The sequence below is a fragment of the Bombus fervidus genome, chromosome 10 (genome assembly GCF_041682495.2).
Source record: "Bombus fervidus isolate BK054 chromosome 10, iyBomFerv1, whole genome shotgun sequence".
Lineage (NCBI taxonomy): Eukaryota > Metazoa > Arthropoda > Insecta > Hymenoptera > Apidae > Bombus > Bombus fervidus.
In genome coordinates this window covers 13262570-13287442 of record NC_091526.1, presented here as the reverse complement: position 1 = coordinate 13287442, position 24873 = coordinate 13262570, and the positions used below count along the sequence as shown (strand labels likewise).

The 24873-nt window shown below is 40.8% G+C and overlaps 2 protein-coding genes across 5 annotated transcripts in view; one reads left to right on the top strand and one right to left on the bottom strand.

The window, feature by feature from the left end:
* LOC139991602 (potassium voltage-gated channel protein Shaw) overlaps positions 1-24873 on the top strand; it is a 60661-nt gene that overhangs the window by 13827 nt on the left and 21961 nt on the right. The window lies entirely within an intron of this gene.
* LOC139991601 (uncharacterized) overlaps positions 1-24873 on the bottom strand; it is a 58177-nt gene that overhangs the window by 25908 nt on the left and 7396 nt on the right. For 2 of the 4 annotated variants that reach the window (XM_072011835.1, XM_072011838.1), the window contains exons 2-10: positions 18691-19133; positions 15645-15937; positions 11100-11482; positions 5983-6324; positions 3672-3816; positions 2474-2867; positions 1844-2228; positions 1188-1403; positions 34-555 (exon numbers count right to left, since the gene is read on the bottom strand). In XM_072011835.1, coding sequence (XP_071867936.1) covers positions 34-555; positions 1188-1403; positions 1844-2228; positions 2474-2867; positions 3672-3816; positions 5983-6324; positions 11100-11482; positions 15645-15937; positions 18691-19133 — 3123 coding nt within the window. The remainder of the gene's footprint in view (positions 1-33; positions 556-1187; positions 1404-1843; positions 2229-2473; positions 2868-3671; positions 3817-5982; positions 6325-11099; positions 11483-15644; positions 15938-18690; positions 19134-24873) is intronic. The other 2 variants (XM_072011839.1, XM_072011840.1) reach the window with 1 other exon arrangement.

Sequence of the window (24873 nt, the reverse complement as noted above, 5' to 3'; positions counted from 1 at the left end):
TCATCGACTAACGTTTCTCCAACAATGACTTACCTCGTTGCTCCTTCTCCTAACAGAAACGTAGCCAGCGGTCTTCCTCCTGGGACTATCCCTCGTCCTCCTGTGCCTTCCATCAGCGCTCTCGCGATGCATATGATGATGATGATGATGATGCATATGATAGTGATGACTGCAGCTGGAATCGTCCGAAGTAGGAACATGGCCGCCATCCTCGGCTTGTTCCACGCGCCAATCCTCTTTCTGAGGGCTCCTGGTAATCTGTTGTTGCTGCGACTGCTGCACCTGAACCGTTTGCTGCACAGTTTCGCGCTTTCTGTTGTTCTTGTGCGGGCTTCTGGCGCTCGTTGATTTTCCTCTCGGCCTATGACGATGACTCGGCGTCGGGCTAACGTCGACGTTGTCTCCGTACAATTCCGCGCTGCGTTCAATGCCCGATGAGCTTGCAAGGAAGTCGAGGGTGAAGGTTTTCCTTCGTCTGCGACGCTCTTCTTCGGTCCAGCCGCGTAAATCTGGCGGAGACTCGGCGTAGCCACCGGAAGAGGAGCGGTGACCTTCCTGGAAGCGAGTGGTAATGAAAGCAGCGTAATCGATGTTTTAATCCTTAATTGGGTATCTTAGACAAATGGTAATTATCGATCTTACCAGCGATTTATTCGTTTAACCATTGAAGCAAGCAATGTGACGTATGAAACGTGTCAAATGTAACGGAGAAACGTATGGATTCGATTATTTGTAACCAAATAGGAATAAAAAAAAAAAAAAATCCAGTGCGTAAAATATGTTCAAACGATCGATTACATTATCATCAGGCACGGAACCAAGACCGTGTAAAATCGAAATGGTACACGATACGATCCCAGCTGAGATTCGCATTTAATCTTCCAGAGATCGTACCTTAACTGGAGCGAGACTAATTCGACGCCATTAACGAAGTTCGGAATTACTAAATCCTTGACGACTTTCTAATACTCCCTTCGAAAAAAGGAAATAGCAAAAATTCTCATTACTTATATAGGATTTATAAAACGCCGCTGTATCTCGTTATTTTATGCAAGAGTATCCAGGAATACCAGGTTTTCTCTCGTAGAACTATCACGTTCTTCCGTTGGACGAGAATAAAAATTTGCTAATCGTAAGGTAAGACAGGATCGACAAATCGATTGGAATTAGCTTAATTATGTTCTTACGTCACGATCCAGTTCCGTCTCCGAGGTGTGTCCGCTCGGCGGTGCCGTCTGCTGCTCGAGTTCCTGACCCGGATCTGTCATCGCATCTTTCAGGTCGTAACTGCCAGAACTACTGCTGCTCGTGGACCTAGCTGGTGACGGGGGTACCTCCAATCCGAACGGACTTTCCGTTTCCTCCAATATCGGTGGTGGGCTGCATGGCTCTTCAACGACGGCCTGACGCGACACACCACGGAATTTCAATTTCGCATTCCGCGGCACTTAATATCTCGTCCTACGATTTCTTCGCTAGGTACTTACTCAACGACCGCGCTAAACGCTTATTTCGTAGAAAAAAAAAAAAGAAAAAAATTATACGAATTTGAATTTGGCTAACAACCTTCTGACCATTGAAACGAATGTTCCATCTCCACGTAGAAATGCAAACAACGCAGATGAATATAGATGCAGACAAATTAATATAAAAGTTGTCGAGAAGTTGCCGAAAACCGAGTGTTCTCGGTGCTATCAAATCGGACATGGAAATAGCAGCAATAAGTTGTGACAGCGATTGAGAAGAAATAGGATACGAAGCAGACTTTGGGCGAGTCGTCTGTTCAACTTCTTCTCGAACTTCTCAACAAAAGATCGCCGAGAGAAAGAATGGCGAAGCTTACCTCGCTGCGGGCTAGGCTATAAATCGAGCTGGCGCTCTCGAAAGAGCTTCCTTCCGCGGCAGTGGCTGTCGCCGAGGCCGAGGCCGCGGCGCTCGATGTTTGCGGGGGCTTCGACCAGGAACTGGTCGTTGCGGAAGTGCCTGTAGTGGTCCCAGTTTCGGTGGAGGTGTTGGCAGTGACATAGTCCTCGGTGGTCGAGGTTTCGGACAGGTCTGTGTTGGTTCGACCGCCCGAGTCCGTTCTGGTGAGGCTCAGGCCGAATTCGCTCGATGATTGCGATTGTGGCTGCGACAACGGCGGACCGGGACTCGGACGACGGAATCCGCTTCTCGGTCTGCCGTTCAGCGGCAACGTCACGGATGATTCGACGCTGAGAAGTAATTGCCTTTAAAAATCGCTTCAAATTTTACACGAGGTGTCTCTAGCACGGGCCGACGTTCGATGGGTGAAGAGATCGAACGATGAGGTGCTGCGGGTGATCTCGTGCTTTTACTTGGCGCCGGGATAGAATGCTCTTTGTGGCTTGTTTCGATGTTTTGTATTATAGTCGAAACGAACATTATGCCTTTTGATTTCTATGAAACTCAATGATTCGAAATACATTGAAAAATAAGATCCGCGATACGTTACCTTGGTGTTAAGGGTTGAATCGGTGTCGTCGGTTCCAGGCGTATCCTCGGACTCGATGGACGTGACTCCATCGTCTCTTCGATATCCAACGCTTCGGTATCCATCGAGGAACGTTGCTGGTGCTGGAGAAGCAGAAGGTGCCTTCTCCTCGAGGACGGTGTCAAAAGAGCCAACGAGTCAGCCTGCAGAACCGTCGCCTGTGACTCGTTCCAAATTCCGTCGCTGTGGTCCCTCGTGACGTCGTTCGTTAACGAATCGCTCGATGCGAACGGAGATGCGATCATGCCGGTGATACTGGTTCCAGGGCCGAAGAGTAGCGGGCAAAGTCCGCTTTGCCGTAGTGGCCGTGTCGGCGACACGTAGTCCTTGGGGCTCTGTAAAGTCCTTCGTGGCGCTGCAATTTTAAGCGTAATCAAGTGTCAATCCTGAGTACAAAAAGATACCAGTTTCAACTGAAAATGTTACTTAGTCCGAGTTTATTAACGTAAAGCGTGTAATAAATTTTCAGTACTTCGATCGTTTTAAAGTTCATCGAATACGACCATTCGATAAGATTTCGAAGAAATCGAATCTGAATATTTTAAGAAGAAATAAAATCGATCAAAGGCACTGTTGCATCAGGATTTGTATCATTTATTTGCTGCACGATTTGTTCTGCTAGCCAGCCCGCTGACCCATGCTTTCATCTTAAACCCGATATTCCAACTGGCTACCTCTCACACTGCAAATTGCTTGAACAATTTGACGGCTTTCGAACGTAGATACGCAAAACTCATAGCTTGAAATTGGTCGAAGGTAACACAAGCGTAAAGACAGAAAGAGTGACTTAATCTCCTCGAACAACGAACAGACGAAAGGAATAAACTACGCAGAAGTACGTACATATGCGGTTGAAGTCGATCTATCCGTAAGTAGAATCTATCTGTTTAAGTAACGATATAAATGAATTAATACAGCTGACCAAAAGTTTGCATTTTCGCATTCCTGACTCTTCGTACATTTTTTAAAGCGCCGCTCTGTCTATTACGATATTGTTCTGGTTCGTTCCTTTCATACAGATTTTACTTCAACAGTCATAGAATTTTCAAAATATCCTACATAATTCAAAGAATTTTCGTTTGCAAACGTCACACGGTGCAATTTCTTCGAAATTTCTCGCGAGTGCATACATAATAAAAACATGGATCACATTTCGTACCTGAAACTGCAGTCGGCGAAGTGGGAGACGTGGGAAGCGACCTCGGTAGCATAAAATCATCCGACGCCAAGCCTTGCACGCCATCCTCCAATGACACGCTTCTCTTACGGAACAGTCCTCGCCGGATAAGATTTTCGTGAAACTCCTAAAATAATACGCGTCGTACATTTGTACGTGCGTACGATGTACGCATCGAGAAAGAACATCGCGGTGACGCTACGTGAAGTGGTTTTTCGACCGAACTTCGACATTTCCATTTTTTTTTTTTTTTTTTTTTATTCTTTTCCACTTTTGCGACTATCGCAAACAGGAGAAAAATACAAGTTCGTTCGACGATTATCGATTTCTAGTCTCTTCGAGTTTCGAAGCTTTAAAGTCTTTGAGTAAGGTCGATGATGAGAGCCTGAGTAGCCCTCCGGCGTCCAAACTGGGAAATTTGCTAGAATTTTTGACGTCAGGATGATCGAAACTGTCGAGGACCGAGTAAATATGATATTTTTCGAGAGCTTTACATGCCGCGTTGACAGAAAGTGTTCCGTTATTTTTTGAAGGAAATTGAAGCGTTTTTGTTTTTTAATATGTAGATATTTTTGGAAAAATTAATAGCGATCTTCGTTAATCGTAAGACTGTAGGTGTTAAAATCGACAAGATCGTCGAGAAGTAATCGAGAATTCGCTATTATTTCTAAGGAGGCGATCAGACTTTTTATCCTCGCTTTAAAAAGTGGCTGTATATGTTCGAATAGGGAAAAAGTTACCGTTTCGTTCAATTAAAATAACTTTTCTCCGGGCTTGTTGAACCGTGATCGATTAGAATCCAAGCACCTTGCACAAAGCAGTGAATTCTTTAAGAACTTTTAATTAGTTCTACGATCTTTCAAGGAAGGAAAAAGATACATTCAGTGGAAATATTACGAAAATTTACCCTTAGAAATATAACCGAGGATTAAAGAGAGTTACGTGAAGTTAACGAGTAAAATATTCCTCGAGAAGAAGTACGTTTACCTCGATAGCAAAGAACAAAAACGACAGTCACGTTTCATAGACTGCAATTTCAGTTGGATAAATTTTAAGAGCTTCGGTTTAGTTTTAGATAATCGGCAAAGTTCTCTTAATGGTTTCGAAAATTTACGCCCGACCGACATTTGTTGATAGGAGAAAAGGGAACTAATTAATTAGGATAACAAGGGAACAACGATCTCAATTTTCTAATAAAAAGCTTTTTTAATAAAGTGGATCAAGGGTAGCTAAAAAAAAAAAAAAAAAAAGAAAAAAACGAGAAGTAAATGAATTATTCAAACGAAGAGGTAAAGCCGAGTAGACGATCATTATCCAGGCGAAAATTTTTTTTAAATTCAAGCAATTAAGGCGGAGAAAAGTTTCAAAAGTGCTTAAATTCGGGATGCACTGCACACGTTATTAACTTTAAACTTCGATTTAGCTCCGAGGAAAGGGATCAGAAAAATTCAAGCTTTCGGTATCGAAATTTAGTTGGACTTGGAGTTCGTCGAACTTTTCGCCTCCTCGTCGACTTCGCTAATGTCTTCCTATCGAAAATCGAATATTTGTCCTCTTGACTCGAGTTTCAGTATCCTGCTTCGAAATTAAACGTAGGTAATATAAAATTACAATTTTTACTGTTTCTCCCACTATTCGTGGAAACGTCACGGTTTCTCGTTTTCGTGGAAATTTTCCCCAATATCCTTAGAGACCACGTTATCTGTCCAATCCACGCGATTTATTAAAAATCATTACGGATAATATTTCAGCGACACGGAAAGAACATTTCAAATGATTATTTGTACGTCGTGCGACGCTTTGCAGTTTGGAGGACTAATTTTTGAAACAAAAATAGCCCGAACAAATTGATAATAGGATAATGGTATTACGCGTCGGTTTCAAGGAGGAGTTATGCGAAAAGTTCGATAAATAGAGAGATTGGAAGATTTCGACGTAGCAGGAATAGAAATTGCACTGGCTCGGAGATTTAAAATGCTTCTGTAGCAGTTATCTCAGTGTTCCATACTGCGTTGCGCTTCCGTGCAACGGTAGACGAAAGAATATTGAAAGAATTGCGTTCGGTACGTGGTCGTTGATAACAATTCCTTAACGTGACTCTAGCCAGCTTTCTCAAACTACTATCGGAGACGTTGCATTTCGATAGCAATAGTACTTCGAATACCGTGCAACGTAAATTTATCTGGATGAGAAGCAAAACCATATTTATTTCAACCGAGACCATCGAGAATTCGTGTATCACGACTTAATGTCAAGCGAACATAAGAAATAGAAAAATCGAGAGGATACTTACCTCTTCGGGATGATCCTCTTGGGGCGAAGCGACCCTGAGCAGGGACAGATCCTCGGGCGTCGAGGAGAATTGGACGGTTGCTCTGACGGTCCTGCCCCACGAGTCCTGATGATTCCTCCTGCACGTATGAGGGTAACTTGGCTCGCCGGCTTCGCCGATCAGCTCGCGTCTCTCCACGCGAATTTCACCGTCTGAAAGAGTCTTCTGCAAGGGCAGGAACCTTCGCGTCGTCTGGGACATACGGTTGAGAAGGGCGCGAGCGTCCGGCGAGACAGGCGCCGGCTTAAAGTCTATTAGGATCTCCTGGTCGTCCAAATCGACGGATCTTCGATGACCTAAGGACTGTAAAACGAAAGAGAGAACGTGACATTTTACAAAGCGAATGAATAACGTGGTTCTATTCGGTCGTTCTGGAACTTTTGTTTCTTTTCTTCTTTTTTTTTTTTTTTTTTTTTTTTATCAAACGAGCCAGTAAAACGTTTATAAACGCATTTCCAACCTTATGACGCATGACACGTCGAAAATAATTAGATCGTGTACCTTCTTCCGGCGAGTCTGTCCATGCCAGTATATTAATTAAAATTATATCGTCAAAGAGCGACGAAACACGAAATAACGAACAAACTGGAGGACGCGCACGCATTGGTGGTGAAACGTTTCGAAACGTATAATGTCATAAAACGACGAAACATCGATCAATAAGTTAATATCCGTAACGACGTTGTGTGTTCTTTAATTACGCTCCACTGACAAGCTTTCGCTCTTTCACAGCGTTTATTTTATTAATCAGATAGTAATTCGATCACACTACCATTATAATTCATTATAATCTACTATAAATAGCGTTAAAATGTGATCCTTGCCCGACTTTCTGATTAATATAGCGTAAACGACTGTCCGCAGAAACTATTCGGATGATTTATGCGGGAAATGCCTCGAAAATAAATTAGTTAATCCCCCGCTGTTTTATCGAACGCGTTAATTGCAATTTTTATTCGCGTTCGCGTGTGTGGACGGGATGGCTCGCTAATCTGTCATTTTTATCCGAATAGCAAATTGAAAAGAATGCAGTGGAAATTAAACGTTACATAAAATTTGGTCCAACTACGAAGGCAATGATTGCATAGACGTTAAACGTTTATCTTGTATATGTTGCACGAAAATTCCATATGACAAATGGAAAATTTGTACGGAATCAAATATTACTATGATAATCGTAAAATAACGCAAAATTCGTTTTACCGTGCCACGCCGTGGGATACATAATTCTCTGGTAATTGAAGAATTCATGGTGCACGCACGCTACAGGATCTCGCGCATAAATTCATCATTGATTGCAATCGATAAATCGTTGATAGTTAGATATAATTTCGTTGAATTCGCAACGAAGGATGTATAATAACGTTATTTTATTAATTGTTTTTATTCGCTCGCAGTTTCCATGTTATTCTCGAATATTACGATAAAATCGAACGGGTTTTTCTCTTTTTCAATCGTCACGCGGCTTTCGAACGGCTCAGGTAACTTTAGTGTAGCCACGCACGCGAATCCTATACGATTTACACTGTTCGAAATGTGAGCTTAAACTCGGTGAAAAAGCTGGATACACGTAAATCGGTATACTCGAGAATGGTCAGGTTACGTAGGAGACCGGCCGGAAAACCGAATCGTTGGCCGCCTAATCGATATCTAGTCTCGCTACTATGACAGCGGTGAGACTTCATACGTGAAATTGAATCGGATGGAACGTCGGCGAGAGAGACGTTTGATGCTACACAGAACCAAGCAGGATCGGCGAATAATTCGGCAGATTTTCGAACCGGTTGCTTAACCACCGTTCGAAATTGGAATCTGTAATATCTTCGCTCTCTCTGAATCGAGAGTGGCGTCAAGTAGTACCCTACAACGATTCGAGCATCACGAGCCGAGGCCGAGTCCTTTCAACCTGCTGCTCTCCAAGTAGCAGAATCAATGCGATTCGAGTCGAATAGTCAGCACAGAGTGTACCGGCAATATTCCAACGCGAATCTAGTCAGCAGCTGCCTGTATGATTGCTTCGCTATCAAAGGAATTTCCTGTCGGGCACTTTGCCTGTCGAGCATCGATCAATCCACGAGGACAAGTGGCGCAACACAGGACGAAAGTCGTTGCTCGAGAAAAATTCAATTTGCCACAGAGGCGGATCGAGGATCCCGTGTCCTCTTTGTCGTGGTTATATCTGTAAAGAAAAGATCGTAGGACGCCTTGCGAGTGTACTTTTCCCGGGTTGTTGGTTTAGACGTCACGTTTAAGGGAAAGTTTTCCTTTTTTTTCTATGTAACTCGAAGCGATTTTCAAGCAAACTTCCCATGTATTTTGATACGTTGAGAAAAGCGTTCGCGAGCTTTTATAAAAGACGCGCGAAGAAAATATCTAAACGAGTTATTTTTATCGTCGAAGTTAGGAAATACGTATTACAAAAATGAAACGCTTCGAATGTTGCGGTGATTATCTCTCCAAGTACCATCTTTTTTTTTTTTTTCTTCTCCCTTTTCTCGTCTCTCTTGCTACATCAATTAACTTTTACGAGACATCGCACGAGCTTATAAAAGCTTCGTATCTCTTCCGTTAAATCGTGAGTTCTGTTTAAAAAACCGTACCGTGGCACGACCTAATATTTCGCACGTTATTCGTTTGTGAAATATTCACGAGGCAGGCTGCAAAGAGCTGCGCAGAGTACCGTAACGCAGTAAGTGCAACCATAAAAAAGATCTTTGAAAGAAAATAGTTACTTGTAAAAGAACATGGAGTATAGCTTGTAATGCGTTTAATCTAAGAACTGTAGAGAAATATCAGATCATTATCCAAGTTTAAAACGCAACGCTATAAATCAGATTGCAAAGTTCTGCGAGCAAAGTTTCGACTAACGAACAAAGAAATAGTCAAGAGAAATTAAGTTATACAGTAGGCGAAGGAAATAATCAGGACGATCGAGTTATACAATACATCCTGCGTTACAAGTCCGTGCCACATCTGTTTCTCACCGAAGCTTAGGACACATTGTGCTGACGCGTTGCATTTAACTGGTTTATTGAATCATGATGACCTATCCAATCAATAGAATTCAAAGCGGAATTAACCGTGACACCGACTAATCGCCAAAATTTCACGTTACTAATTTTTCCAAAGAACAATACCTCGACTAACTCTTTTACCAGTTTTTCATTTAAATCCCTCCAAAAAAAAAGGAAAAATGAAATTACACTGAAAAATATTCCAGGATTAACAAAGAACAAAAAGAATGTACAACCGTGATGACAAACAAAGAGGCAAGTGGAAATAATACAACGAATTGTATCAATAGAAAGAACAATTTGAAGAGTGATAATTATATTTTAACCGATAGCGATATTTCGCTCAATTTTTTTTTTTTTTTTTTTTTTTTTTATAGCGATCAATGTCTGTCGTATATCGCGAACAAATTCGATGTACTTAAGGCACCCTTTAACGTTCCACCACATTTTTCCACGACCCTTTAAATCCTCTTTCTCCCTTCCGCCCCGGGAATTACCAGAATTCACGTATGACGAAATCTTCTGCGGGATTCACCGGTTTAAAAGACCAAGCAAATTCCGTGGTAACCACTAAAACTTACAGCGTATCGAGCTATTACTCCGTTTCTCATTTAGAAGAAGATCGATATTAGATTCACGGCTCGATACACGTACTAAATTATCAAGTTAAAACTAATAATTCATTTCGCGAATGAATAATTTCCATTTCCTGACTATAATTATACTACTGTTAAATTCTGCGGTGCACCGGTTAAGCTACGTGATAAATAAATAATTTGTGCGATGAATAATACAAATAATAATGAACAGCTAAAACCTAGTTATATCTAATATCTCCCTGGTTCTACTCGTGTTACGTGAATTATAAACTTGTTCTCTGTTTAAAATGTTTAAATTCGCCTCAAAGACATCATGAAAATTATCGTAATATTTTTTAAAGCCTGGAAGCGTATAAATATAGAAGCAATAAAGATTTATCGTCGAACGTACACAGTAAAAATTCTCCTTAGAAATTTCTGCAGCTGATGTGCAGTAATAAACGCAAATGAGTTGACATGTACGTCAACGTTCATATGCTTTTCGTAAAGTGGCTCACCACGAGTGTATCGCCCGCTTTGGACATCCCGACTCTCAAAGTTTATTTATTAAAGTCAGACGTACCTTGGTTACAAATTCTAGCGAATCGTTTAAAGTCAGAGCGTACGCGAACTGCAGTTTGGACACTGCTCGCTTTTATGAAATTGTGATACAGGAAAAGAAAATTTGTAGATTCCTTGGATAGAAAAGTAGTTCGTTTTCCTAGAATTAATAACATAAGTCTTCGATGTAACGTCGATCGAGCAACGAACCTTTATATTTTACAAATTCAATTGCAACGTTGTGACTACAATAGGATCTCTATTATCCCACGTCTATTATCCAAATGTGCTACTATTCGAATCTTCCATTATCCGAATGCTGCATTATTCGAACTGCATATTTCCTCTATTGCTATAATATGAAATTACTATTGCGCACTTCTCTCTAAAGAGAAACGTATCGTATTAGCTGTTGATACAAACCGAGAGACGAAGCTAGAGTAGAGAGCGAGTTTCGGCTCTTAACTTATTTATTTGCAATTAATCGTGTCGTAGGTTATAAAAATTTAAGATTGAAGTTGTGCTTTCTGAAACACCACCAGGCCGTGAAGGTACAGAATATGGTAAGCTACAAGTGGCAAAATTCGCATTTGGCTTTACCATCGCTTGTTTTTTCGCTTACCGTTTACCAATGTTGAACAAAACTTTATTTACCTATTAGATAATAAATTACAAATTAAAATAGTATTTCAATTGCTAATAAGAACTAAATTTCTTATTTAAATGAAACTCGTCTAAACGACGCCAAAAATATTATTCAATAATCATCGCCAAACATTGCCGCTTACCGCTCTATATAGAAAAATACGCTAAATGTATATCTTTGTATCTTCACGGCCTTAAACCACCTTTTTCCGTTCTCAAAGTTCAATCCGAACAATTTCTCGAACGAAACCACGTCGCAACAATGTTCCCAAAGACTCACATGGCTCATGATAGGTTCGGAGATGTCCCCGTTGGTCAATGGCTCTTCGAGTCCCTGAGGGGGTGGCGTATCGACGAGGAAGGGTGACCTCGGCGGTTCCTCGCTCTGCGTTCTGTGAAGAGGCTCGTGGTGCTCCGTTTCGTCCTTCCCGTTTGCACCAGCCTGACCTCCGCCCAACGGTGTACCCAGTTGACCAGCCTCCGAGTAGCTCTTTGTCAGCTTCCTACCGTTGAACAGACCGTTCGTTTGCGCCCCTTGCGAGACCATCTTCACCCGGTGTATCGTCCTGGGGCTGAGGGTAACGGGGACTCGACCCCGGAACACGGCTGGAATCTCCGTCTGGGTCGCCTGGGTTTTCATCGTACCGCGCTTCGGTGGCTTCTCTGAAGCGAAATTCAAACTTAAGGTCATTTGTATTATCCGCACAGACACGTATATAGATATACACGGTGAAAGCTCGATTATCCGACGTGATGTAGTCCGGGTCTATCTCGGATAATACGGAAATCGTGCGATCAAATCATAGAAAACATTTTGATAGTGTAATATTCTGTAATATTCTATTGTATTTAGATCGAAACTTTGATTAACTGCTTTTTCAATACCTCGCTATTTACACTTTCGTAGTCTTCGTGTTAAAAATTCGGAAAAGACAAAGCTATGGTAAAGTTCAAAGCACGGATAATTCAGATAATACAGAACGTTGGTTAAACGAGACTCGAAAGAAACGAGACTGCACAGTACTTAAATGAGAAAACATTTTCATTCGATATTACATGCCTTTACGAATCGCCTTCTGTTGACCGACTGATCGAATGCCAACGTACATGTAATATGGATACTAACGTCTGTATAATATATGTATGTCGGAATAATGCTACCGTGAACAGCGATACCGAATCGTTCCATGTCGGGTACGATGAATATAAATCAACCTTAAATAAATCGGCGAAATCGAAGGCTAACGAGTGCTCCAGTCCACGGAAAGGACGGTTCGGTCTTGAGTCTCTGCAGGAGCGAAGGGAGAAAGAAAAGTGGAAGAGGGTGGTAGGAATAACGAGAAGCAAGGGACGTGAACGGAAGGTGGTAGACGCGACAGAAAGAAAGGTGGCGTTGCTGGAAAAGAGCTTTGGCACAGAAGGTAAATCTCTTTAGCTCCGTTCGACTTTGCTGCTACTACGTTTTTGTCAGCCCGAAGAGAGACTGCTCTGGAGATGTTGTTCGAAAGATATGGTTTGCTCGTTGTTTGAGATGTGGTTTAGGGAATTGTAAATGTTTTTGGTAGAGTTTAGTTTCAATGCACCTTTGTTATGGAGGGCTAGGAACTCGTAGTACATCCGAAATAGGTATAATAATTCATCTATTAAGCGTAGAGAAGGATTACGTGCTTTCCATTATATGTCTATTACTTATTTCGTTATTTTAAATTCAGGTATAAAATGCAAGAAGTGATATTATCTAATTAATTGGAATAGGAGATCGTACAGCGATGGATATTAACGAGAAGTTGAATGGAAATCACAAAATAATTTTGCCAGTAACACGTAACGGAATTTTCATGGAATGTTTCATTTCCGATGTTCATTAAATGTTCAAACATTATTTAATTAAACTAGTCGATTTTTGAATCGGTCGGTAGAGAATAAATAGAGATAATGAAGCAAAAATACCTTACGTATTTTTAATATCGTCCTTTTTTCCTTCGAGAGTCAGTAAGTAAATTAACATAATATAAGGACATCGCGTCGCGTCGTTCAGATTACAAATCAAGCAATTTCAACGTGCTTCGCGTATCTCGTTCCCAGACGTAACATATTCTTGGGAAAATCGTCACGCGGAGACGAATAAGAAACGGATATCCTTCGTCGTGGAAATTACCCTAGTAATATAATTTACATCAACGCTGTAATTGGACGTTCATTAGGAATTAATCGAGGAAGCGAAATTAACGCTTTCGCCTATCTTGGCTCCGTGTAACTCACGAATCGAATCTAATGTCAATGCGACGAGACTACTCCGAGTCGTTATCATTTCCTACGAGAGTTCAATATCGAGTCTCATTCGACCGACTATATTGGCAATTTGTTGGCTAATATTGGACTAACAGCCGGATCGAGGGCAACAAGTTAATACCTCATAAGAGTTTCAAGGTCCTTCAGTTTACCCTGTTATTCGAATATTATGATCCAGGATAAGGGATTGATTGTGAAGTAGGCTTGGCTATTATCGCAACAAAATATTTTCAAAACGATTACCCAACTTATCCGGTTAAATGTTATATTAAAATAATTATAAACTGTTCGATTTGAATAAATAAATGATTTTTTTTTCAATTATTCTACCATCTAACTATCAACTTTTACTATTTAACTATAACTAAGAATTTGTTTACTTAATCTTGATCCAAATTTCGTACGATTTTTCTTATGCGTATGTTCCGAAGTAGATATTTATTACGGATATCAAATCTTAGAAATTCTATCCGAACATCTTCAGGGTAATATCGAATAAACCTTCCCCTTCAAAAATTCAATTCTCGATCATTAGAGTACACGATGGAAATATATAACAGTCGGCTGAGAAATAAACTCAATCTATTCCCCGTAATACAAGCTAAAATATGGATGATCGCCTATTTGTAGATACCCCCGTTCACGTCGATCTTTTTTTATTCGTCGTTTTATAGAAGAAAAATTGAATTTACGGTATTCTCTCGTACCTCTCGTACCTCTCGTACTTCCGATCATACCCTCAACATGCAGTATGTATGTAACTATATTGAATTACTATAGGAAAGAGAGCAACACCTCCCCGTTAACTTCTTCCATCGCAGAATTTCCATATCGTTTTACGATTTTTTGTTTCGAGAGGATAAAAAACGTAGCATTGTTGTCTCTTCGTTGTTAATGGCGATGTATGCGCAATATTATTTTTCTCTCCGCGACATTATTACGTAGAGAATATAATTTTACGACACCTATTTTCCACGGCTTTGACTGCTTTATATCGCAGTTCGTGCTAAAACAATAGAACTATTTCACTTTGATAAGCTGTTTCTTAATCACGAATGATTGATGAAGTGTCATCAAGGTGTCCGACTTTTTCAAGATTTCCGTTCCCACTTCGTTCGAGAACAAAACTTGTGCTTGCGTTATCGTACATTGGGTTTCTCGTAATTAATAAACTAAAGGCAAGCTCCTCCATTCTTAAAAACCTTTACAACATTGAAGACTTAAAGTTCTACGTAGCAGTTTCATTCTGAATTATGGCGAAGCCAGAGAATAAACGAGAAGAAAAGTTTCGTGCCGCTACTTGCGAAACGGAGAAGCGATATAGAATGAAATTTCATCGTTTAATTAATTTCATAATTAATTTAAATTCAAAATTAATGAATGATGGGAAAATATATATATAAAGCTTCAACACGAGTTCGTAACGTTATTCAATAACAGAAAATTAGTTTGTTAAACTATCTTTATGCGTTTATAGCACGCTACGCAATATATCGATATTTTCATAAAGTGCATTTATTAGCACTTTAATGAAATAATAGACATATATTGTCTCGTACATAAACATATTAACTAAATATTACATTTCATTGGAAATTGGACACTTTAGTTGTACTCAAATATGATATTAATATCGGTAATAATATATAAATATGCGTATAATATAATAACGTAGATGCAGAGGTGTTAATTAATAATTAAATTTCATATCAAAGAGGAGGAGGAAGAGCTTTATTAAACTCTTCTCGAAAATTTCAGCTTTGAACAACTATTATTATTAATTAATTCTACTTCCTTAATTATACGAGTTCTAAATTTCACGGAACTTTTCGCTCGATGGTCCTGATACGCGTTGATTTCAGTGTAGAAAGATTTCAAACAAGCCGCATCCTATTGAAACGTTTTCTCCAAAGGGTGCTATTGTTCCAATCTACGGCCTTAGCTTTAAGTTACGTCGTAGGGCCTATTTCGTTACATGGGGTAAATGTGTGTGTGCTTGCGAAGGACCGTCAAGTTTGCACAGTTCGCGAGAAAAGCGAGATGCGAGTAAGCCGTAAAAAAGTGTGAAAGCGTGAAAATTGACCTCCAAGGTGCCGTGCCGAGACTTGTGAAAAGTACGAGAAATTTCAATGAGACATTTTTATAGCACCGAATGCTGCGTATTATAGGAGAAATCATCTCTTATACCATCCCATGACAAGCCATCCGATTCTGGTTTTGGTTTATTTCAATCACAATTATCCAACGGTCGAATTATTTCAATTAAAAGTTCGAAATGGGATAAACGAAAGCTTATAACGAGTGTTTGAGCATGGAAGCACTAATCTGAAAATTTCAACTATCATCAAATTTTTCAATCTAAAAATATTCTATCTACATAAAAAATACTGATCTTGTACTATTGGACAAATTATATTACTTTGATTAATTAACTTTACGTACGATAAATACGCGCATAGCGAGTTACGTTACGCGCAATTACTGCAGGCCACAGCGTTAATTGCTGTATTTGCATGAGGGAAAAGGTACTCACCAAGGACAATAACTCGGGTCTCGTTGGCGGCATACGGGTGCATCAAGGGTAAGGCCGAAGGAAGCATTGCGTTCTGTATCGTTGGCTGCGAATCTATAAGGCGTTCCTGGTTCTGCGGCCTTGGAGGGCTTCTGCTCCTTGGAACGTCGAACGACGTAAGAGTGTGCGATCTCGCGAAACTCACGTGCTTCGTTTTTGGTACTTGCGTGGTGGGTGGCGGGGGTGCTGGGGGCAATACAGGTCGAGGACCCTCCAATTTCGTCGATTCTTCGTCCTCTGGAAGCCATGTGTACCTATAACGGAGAACAGTTTCAGAAGCTCGCTTATTATTCGCGAATTATAAATATTCCCATATTTTTGTATCGTTTCTTCTCTTCCTCTTTTTTTTTATAATTGTTCCGATTCTGAATATTCAAAGGTTTCATTTTCATAAAAGCACGCGTTGTTTGTTTATTGCTTGAATCTACGTAAATTCACGGGGAAATTTTACTCATATTATTGCAAATGTATACTACGATGTATACGACTCTCGTTGGAAACGAACGGATTGTTCGATTCATTTGAATAAAATGATAGGATACGCAAAAGGATATTGAAAATCAGAAATTTCGTAATTAAATGATAAAGGGAACAGCGAAATATATCTCATTATTCGAAATGACAGAAAAGTATATTACGTAATAGTTTGGTTAGCGTATAGAACGCTGTTGCAATGGAACACAGAAATACCATTCAAGGTTTGCATTGTAACAACGAAACCGAATTTACGTCGGGGTGTGAGCGAAGCAAAGCGCGAGTCTGCGATTAAAGAAACGAATCCATAAGTAAAAGATAATCAGATTAGTTTCGTGTTATTTGTTCGCGATCTTCACAAAGAGAAACCAAGTACGAATCCACCGTGTCGTCGTCAAACACAACGCGATATTTTTCCGTAATTGTACGAATTAGAGGGATGCCTGGTGCTGTAAAAAAAAAAAAAAAAAAAAAAAAAAAAACAATGAAAAGCAGCAGCAAATGACATTACACACGCGTGTACGATGATCCAACAGGTGTCGCGGAAGAACGTTTCATAATCGCGAGACAAAGGGTGGGGCGCTAACGATCTAAAGAAAGCACGTCGCGCTTTTTCCACCGGATGACATTAGGATAAAAGCACGCCGGGCAGAACTTCCTTGCCGTGGATATAAGGCTTAATTAACCGGTTAGTCGATAGACATTTATTTCTGCCCGGGGACATCAAGCTTTTTATTTAACACGCGAGGGAGAACGCCATGCCACGGAGATATTGCCACGCACGCTGGTTACATTCTCATTTCCATTGTGTCGGCCAGAAGCCGATCCTCGCGTGTGACAGGTATTATCTTGGGGGAAAAGTGGGTGACGCCAACGTTGCCTCTGCGACACTGCAACAACGACCTAAATAAATTGCATTTAGACTCCAGCATGATGATCTCAAGGATGCGTGGCAATCTTGCTCCGCTCTTCTTCTTTACGCTCAGATTTTAATAAAATAAATCTCGTTTCCACTTATTCCCTGTTCTTTTGACAACCGTGTAATTTTATCCGACACGTTATATATCGCTTTCACGGTGTCGAGTGATATTCAAATTTACTGGCAACTTTCTTCGATACGCTGTCAGAGTATTTCAACGCTATCTATCATTTGTTGTAAGCCAAAGGCATTTGCGAGCACGCTTCGTGTATCGAAGTTGGAGGATTTTAAGTCCAGCGATCGAGTTGTCAATCAAAACGAGATGGAGCACCATCGTGCACGAGCCATACACGATCCGCGATTTCGAGTGGCACGCGTTCTAACGATAGCTCCAATTATCGAAGATAAAACAGACGTGCACTTTCTGCGAATGCTAACTATAACACGTCGATACGTTTCCCTGCCATTAAGTTCCGTAATAATTTCTAAAATCGATCAGAGTCACGTGTCCACATTTATTTCCGCTTATCTTCGCATCGACGCGTAACTAAAGTCTAAATACGGTAGCGTGTACATCAGGGAACATAATTTTTCATCGATCGGTGACGGCCTTGAAGCAACGCCGGCGAAGGCTGCTCTCTGTACGCCGGCGAAGGCAGCAATCAGAAATAAACCAAACCCCTTGAACACGCCATCAAACCCGTAATCACTTGCCTTTCCCTTGCAACAATAACCTCGTTGGTAACGAGGTTTCGTGAAAGTGTCGCGTTAGAAGGCTTGTTACGAACTTGCAAACATCTTCTTAAGATTCTATCGAAGTCTCCGTGTATTTTATGCGCAGATTCCGAGTGGTTAATTTCTCTCGGTACCACTTCGGAATATTTACGCCGACGAATCACGCCACCGTGAACGATGAGATATTTCATCGGTGTGGTAAACCTCTTTTACGCCCTCGGAATATTATCGATGCTAAATTTCGTCGTACGACTCGATATTAACGAGTTACGACACGACGGACACGTTCTTTCTCCTCCTTTTGCTTTTGTCAGAATTTATGGCAAGTATACGAGTAGATGCTCCAAAGATTTTCTACGAACAACGGTTTACGATTGCGACGCGAGAGATATTTATGTTTTTTTTATGTCATATTTTTATTTATATTTTCCTAGTTTGCATTCCGAATGGCTTGTGTCGGGTTTCCTTCTTTTTATAAAATGGCCAGCGCAAATGAAAGAATCAACGAAGGTATTTCGACAAAGAGCGATGCATGAAAGTTGCATTTAAACATCGTTTCGTTGTCGAATCAGAGGTGTATCAAGATCGATAGCCGCGATGATTCAAACTCTGACGCGTATAGCGCTTACGAGAATCGAAAAACATGTAAGTGACAAATTCATTATTCTTCTAAAATACGATTACGCCAGAATCTCTTCAGATCTCATTTTCCAGCGGTTCTTGATTTTCAATTTTCTTCTGTTCGGCACCATCGTCTCGTCCGTATAAAACGTAACATGAACGACATCGTACCACGATGTATCTCAGCCGTAATATCGCGCGAGCGAAATTGCATGCTGAAATATCTCGTCTGCGAATATCAAATATTTAGAAGCTCACCTTTTCGGATCGGGGACGGTGCAGAAGGACCTGGGTCTGCGCCGGAAGTAGGAACTCTCGATCCAGTCGGCCTCGTCCTCGAAATCGTAACGAGACAAACCCCTCGAGTAGGTCGGATAAGGTTGACGGTACATAATCTGCAGGGAGCGTCGGGGGTAAGGGGCGTCGCAGAGGTTCTCATCGCTGGGCACGCTTCTCACGCAGGCGGAGAGAATCGAGGTCCTAGCGGAGGCGCAAGGTGACGGGCCCCTGGTCGACAGACATCCGAAAAACCCACCACCCGATTTCTCCACCGCGTCCAATTGCCGGCTGGTTATGCAATACTGCTCTTTAATGTCCTCGCGTGAATAAAGCGGGGTCGCCCTGCGATCCCAGTCGATGCTGATGCTGCCAGCAGGCGCCCCGAAACCACCGTGTAGATCCACCTGGGTCGAGACGTCCACCTGTCACCCACACAACGTTCGCTCTGATTAGTGGAAAATCGATGGAGGATGCCGGCTTCGATACAAAGTGTCGGACCACGATTCGAACAAAGGTTAATTCGATACTATAGCGTTAGTTTAACGCGTTTGATGCTGTCGATGCATATGGTGCGTCTATTCAATTACAATGGCTACAAAGAGTATTTACACGTGGCCTGTAATTATTTTTCAACGAAACGTTCCTTTATCGAGTCGTACGTTTCACGCCCGTACGATAAATACAATGTTACGTAAATACGTACTCTTTATAGTCGCTGTATTTAAATATCGATCCTCACGTACTCGTCCACGCCTTTATACTTTTTCGGTAGATAAGAAAGCAGCCATCGACGAGAATAAAATGTAAAATGGCTACATCTTGTGACTGTCGTAAACGAGCGTTAAAGGATTAACGGACGTGCCGCATATCTTTACATAGGATGCCGACGCGAACGTGATATCCTTTGAATAACAAGCTTCGATAAAAGCAATTTCAAGAAGTGATCGAAAAAGAACGCAAACAAAAAAACGTTAAACGTCCCTCTTTCCATTTCATTGGGATCCGATTTCAGTCATTAAAACAGAGATCAATTAACAACTGACAATATCGATATTCAACTGACACCTCGGCAGTAATGCTCGTCCAGATTTATGAGCTCCATTTACGCCATCGCGAATTGCGAATCCTGTTAATTTGTCAAATCGATAAAACATCCCAGTCAACCACCAATTACGGTTCTTCTCTTCGTGTAAAAAGGGAGATATTTTTTTCGCAGAAGAAATTATATCTAGTTCGTTTCTCATTCAGAATGCGTTCTGCCTGTTCGCGCTTCTCGTCTTTCGATGAAATTCATGATATCACGTCGAGCTTCCGAAAGTCTGCACACGCCGATATTCGATAGATCACCGATACACGTCGATTTATAATTGGCTTCGCAAAATTCCGACTTGCAGTTGCGTTGTGATTTTATTTCAGTTCGAATCGACATCGTTGCAAATAACATAGAGATTGATTCCTACGTGAAAGTTTGTTTGCTCCACTCTATATCGTACATCGATTTCGTTTTCGTTTCCTTAAATCAAACTGTATGCTCTGTATGATCGCTGCTACTTACATTCGTAGGTTTCAAATTCTCACGCGTTTACTGTACGCTGATATCTTTTCTAACGTCATTATCGAATTCCAAGCTAATCACTATCGTCCCACGTATTTCGAGCGAGCGCCGATACTCGTTAATTTTTAATCGTTCTGGTGGAGAAAGGAAAGGGACAAAAACGAAAAAGAAGAAGAGAACGTTCTTCTATTCCGCGTTAACGCGTCTGTCTCGATTCGTCTCATCCGAGCGTTCTATCGATTTTCCGGATAGATCGATACCATGCGTGGAACAGAAACTGTAACGCTATTAGCGTCACGCGAAATATCGATACAGAGCGTGCGACTTAAAAGGACCGAGCGCGTGTTTCAAACGGCCGATGCGTCGACGTACCAGTGGCCATTCGAATAGGACATTTATATCGTTAGCGTGTCGACCCGAACGCACCGTGTAACCTCGCTCACTCTCTCTCAATCTCTCTGTATTTTCAACGGCTGATTAAATTGCGAAACGGGCACGATGCGGGTCAGCTAATAGAGTACCTACACCACTGCAAACGTTGAAGGTGGCTCGAGTGAAACTCGGTATGGAAATTGTATGGAAAAGTTTGATAAAAGAGTTATAGAGATTTTGCATAGTTCTCGTTCCTTTGTTTTATCTTATTATTGTATTATTGCTATATTATTTTACCTCAAACTTTCTATTTCACGCCAATATCCTTTGGAATTTAAACCGATCGTACTTTACGTACTACTTTGACGAACATTCTACGTACTAAAAATACCTATTCTTCGACATTCTCTTGTTTCTGTGTATAAGCATAATGTATTTGCAAAATGTTTCGAACATAATTTTACGAAGTACGAAGATTGCAACAAATACGGTGTTGGAAACTCGTTCAGAACGTAGCCAATACCTCCGAAGCTTGCGCTTAATAATGTAAAACGCGAAGCGATCTAAACTGTGCTGAAAGAGTTGCTAGCTCCAAGCTTACCCGTAACTCAGTGAAATGACGGGAGGAAAAGTAATAACAGTTAGGAAAGTTTAAACAAGTAGACGGTTGTTATCGTTCCTTTTACGAATTCATTATTTTAATAAAAATACGAGAAGAATTAGCCGCGACTTAAGCCAATTATAGCAGGAAATTATAAACACAAAAATTGAAGTCTCGTGTTCACCGATATTACAAATATCTAAAAACGTAGCGAGTTTAAAGTTAAATAAAACAAATTGCAGATACAATTATCCGAGTAAAATGAGCTCAACTTTTGTTTTAAAACAAACAAACACCCTGTATACCCTAAATCAGTAACACACACGAAACATTTTACCTTTAACGAACTTCACGGGAAGCCGAGCGTCGTGCAAACTTACAAACCAACCAATTCTCCGTCACTAAAGATCAATTTCCCATACCATTGGCCAGATTCCGCAAGATTAACGCAAATTGCAAACACGGAACGAGATTAACAGTAGCGTTTACCAGGGACCGATTGATCAAAGGTTAACAAGTTGATTGCCACTCGAACGACGAAGTTCGATGCAATGGATTCCATTTTGCTCGAACGTTACCACGCTAAACGGCCGGGACAAAATCATCAAACAGAAATAGCGAGCGTTGGCGTGCCACGAAAATGGCTACATAGGGCGATAAAATGGATTTTCTCAGCGGTTTTCCAGTATCCGCTTATGGTCGATCGAAGGAAATTCGCTTCGCCGCGAGCATCTTCAAAGTCTCTTTGTTCAAATGTCACAAAGGTCCCATTATTGCGGACCGAAAGAACGTTGCTTATCGCGTTCAATATCGATGCATGTACGAACACGGCTACACACAGGATAACTCAGGGCAGATGGTCATTTTATTACGTCGTTTTGTAAGTTTCGTCATCTTTGTTTTGATACTAAATTGCAAAGAAGAATTATAAGCTCGACCATCGACTTTCGCGATATTCTTTCTCGTTTTCTATCGCAAACCTTTCATTTAGGAAATTTTTTTTTTTCTTTTTTGTAACCCAACTTACGAGATCTCCCTGATTTTACTTTGATCGGATATATCTTGGACAAAATTCTTCTGAACTTCGACAATCGATCTTTGACATTTTCTTACGTCTAAACTTCGCGTATAAATTGAACCAACATTTTCCAAATTTCTTTAATTCGCAACCGAGAACGATTCGTACTTATCGAATGGCATTAGGATTGTTTGAGAGTTCGATAGCTTGCGGGGGAATAGGGCAGTTCGGAAAACGCATTTAAGAAGCTCGGGATGAGAATGGGCGAAAAAAAAGCGAACGGGAGACGGGACAAGTGGAAGAACTGCGGAGAACGGTGACCGATAAGAAACTTCTATATCGAATGAAGAAGTTAGAGTTCCTGAAAACAATAAAATTTCGAGCATAGTTTATGAAAATTAAGGAATCGCAAGGGAGAAGCGACAAGTTTTATGTTGTAACGTGGATACAAATTTTTATAAAGTTGAATGGTAAACGATAAGAATCCAAAAGCGCATTCGGTGCATTTCGAAATAAAACGGGTTTTCAGTTACGCTGTTTCTAACGCGTTTCTTGCGTTTAACGTTAAGTTTCTTTTTCACGAAATATCTACAACTTGTATGTACTAAAATGATGCACAGCGTCCGTAGAACAATACCTAACCGTTGACTCAACTTTGACCAAAACGTGCTATAGATCCTTATTCTCGGTTCCCACATTCCCGGTTCGCCGGCAAACGTAAATTTAGAACGTTTTGTTGTAAGAAACACAACGTTATTCAGCGCGTATGTACCGAACATTTCGTGCAAGAAAGGGTACAAAAGCGACGACAGTAAGGCAAGAGAAATTACGCAAGTCTAATGCCGTCTCTGTTGTCGATTTCCGATAGGGGAACTGATCATAATGAGCTAAATACGGCAGCAGACTGTTTTGCGTTTACGAACTTCACACGTATTAACTGGTTGCTACTAATAATGGCGAACAAATTTTCGAAGAAAGAAATTATCCAGGCAACAAAATGCAAAACGGTGTTTGTACTTGGGATATGTGTTACTTGAACATTTGCGAAAGAATTAAAGAATTAAGATAAAGGGAATTCTTCTATGCTGCTAGCAGCGTGCAAAGATTATACGTAATTCGTAAAAATTGCTTTTCAATGCCTTTGAAAACGTGTAATGAAATCGCTTGGAGCGAAATAGGCGTTGAACGTCATCTCTGGCGGTAGTTTAGGTGCACGACTTTTAACAGAATCGGAACGAGAGATCTAGAAGTTCGTTTTCAGTCAATGACGTTCGCCGTGTCGGGATTCAATTTTCTCGAAAATGCACAGAGAAAAGAGGCAACGAGGATGAGGACGGCGCGACCCCTTAGCTGAAGATGTTACAAGTATACGATGCAAAATTGAAGCTTCGCGTTAATTCTTAATCCGCACTCCTTTACTATCTCGTGCGCTCTTCGGATGAAGAGAAATGAGATTGTCGGAAACAATATGCGACGAATTAATACGCAGCTAAAGGCTGTCGAACTTTCTCATGGATTAATTCGTTCGATTTAGATTTAGAAAGATATCGAGCTGTGAATTATTCATTAGAAATAAACGATAAATATCTTTCCTGAACGAACGATATCGGCTATTTATCGTAAATTTCACTTTTCAGATACCGTGCAGCTACTAAAACCAGAGACAACGTTATCCTCTTGCATTAACGAACATCGAGGAGCGACAACTAAATGACACGGACAGCCACACCGCCAGGACACGATGCAGGAAATTAAAATCGGGATGCTGTATATATCGATGTGTATTCCACAGCTGCAATACGATGCTATTGCGTGCGCACGGACAGCCACGTTCGCAGGACATTTTCATTTCGCGCGAGACGCGTCGAAAAAACGATAATTGATCGTTAGGGACTAATTAAGAGTTTCTGCTTTGGTGGGTGGGACATACGAGTGGTCATGCTCGTTCCAATTACACCAACGCCTCGATCTTTCATTTTCCACGTCCGTGAAAACTGCGCACCGATATCGCGCGAAATAACGATCACGATATTCCAGGCAAACGACCACGCGATGATAATGGTCCCGCGTTGCAGAAACCTGGCCTGTTTTTAGGTGCGTGAAAAATTCACACCTTCCGGTGACGTACGCTGATAATGCATCCAGCTGGAGATTCCGCGCGATTAATACGCGAATTATCGAGCGATTATCGAATGAAATTAACGTTCAAAGAGAATTTGGTTTTCGAAAATAGCAGAGTATGAGGAGGGAAAAATGATGGCGCGAAAATCGACCTACTGGTCTGCTGGTAAATACATTCAGATTTAACTCTGTTGCGGTTCTTTCAGTTATTTTCAACTTTGTAGTCCTCTTTTTATACGTAAAAATTTGGTAAGTTTGTGGAAAATACAAAAGAATGGCACGCTATATCTTCGCTTGAAAATCGTGTTTCGATCGACTCTCTAATTGCAACAATATAATTTACAATACATCTTAAATGGTTGAAATTAATTGAGACAAGATTATGCAAGAATAAATTATTAAGCTTCTATTCTCTGCATAATAATTGGCACGGTTCCAAGTAATTATCCTAAATGCTGTTGTCTTAAGTAAATGAATTGTTAATCGATTTTAGGT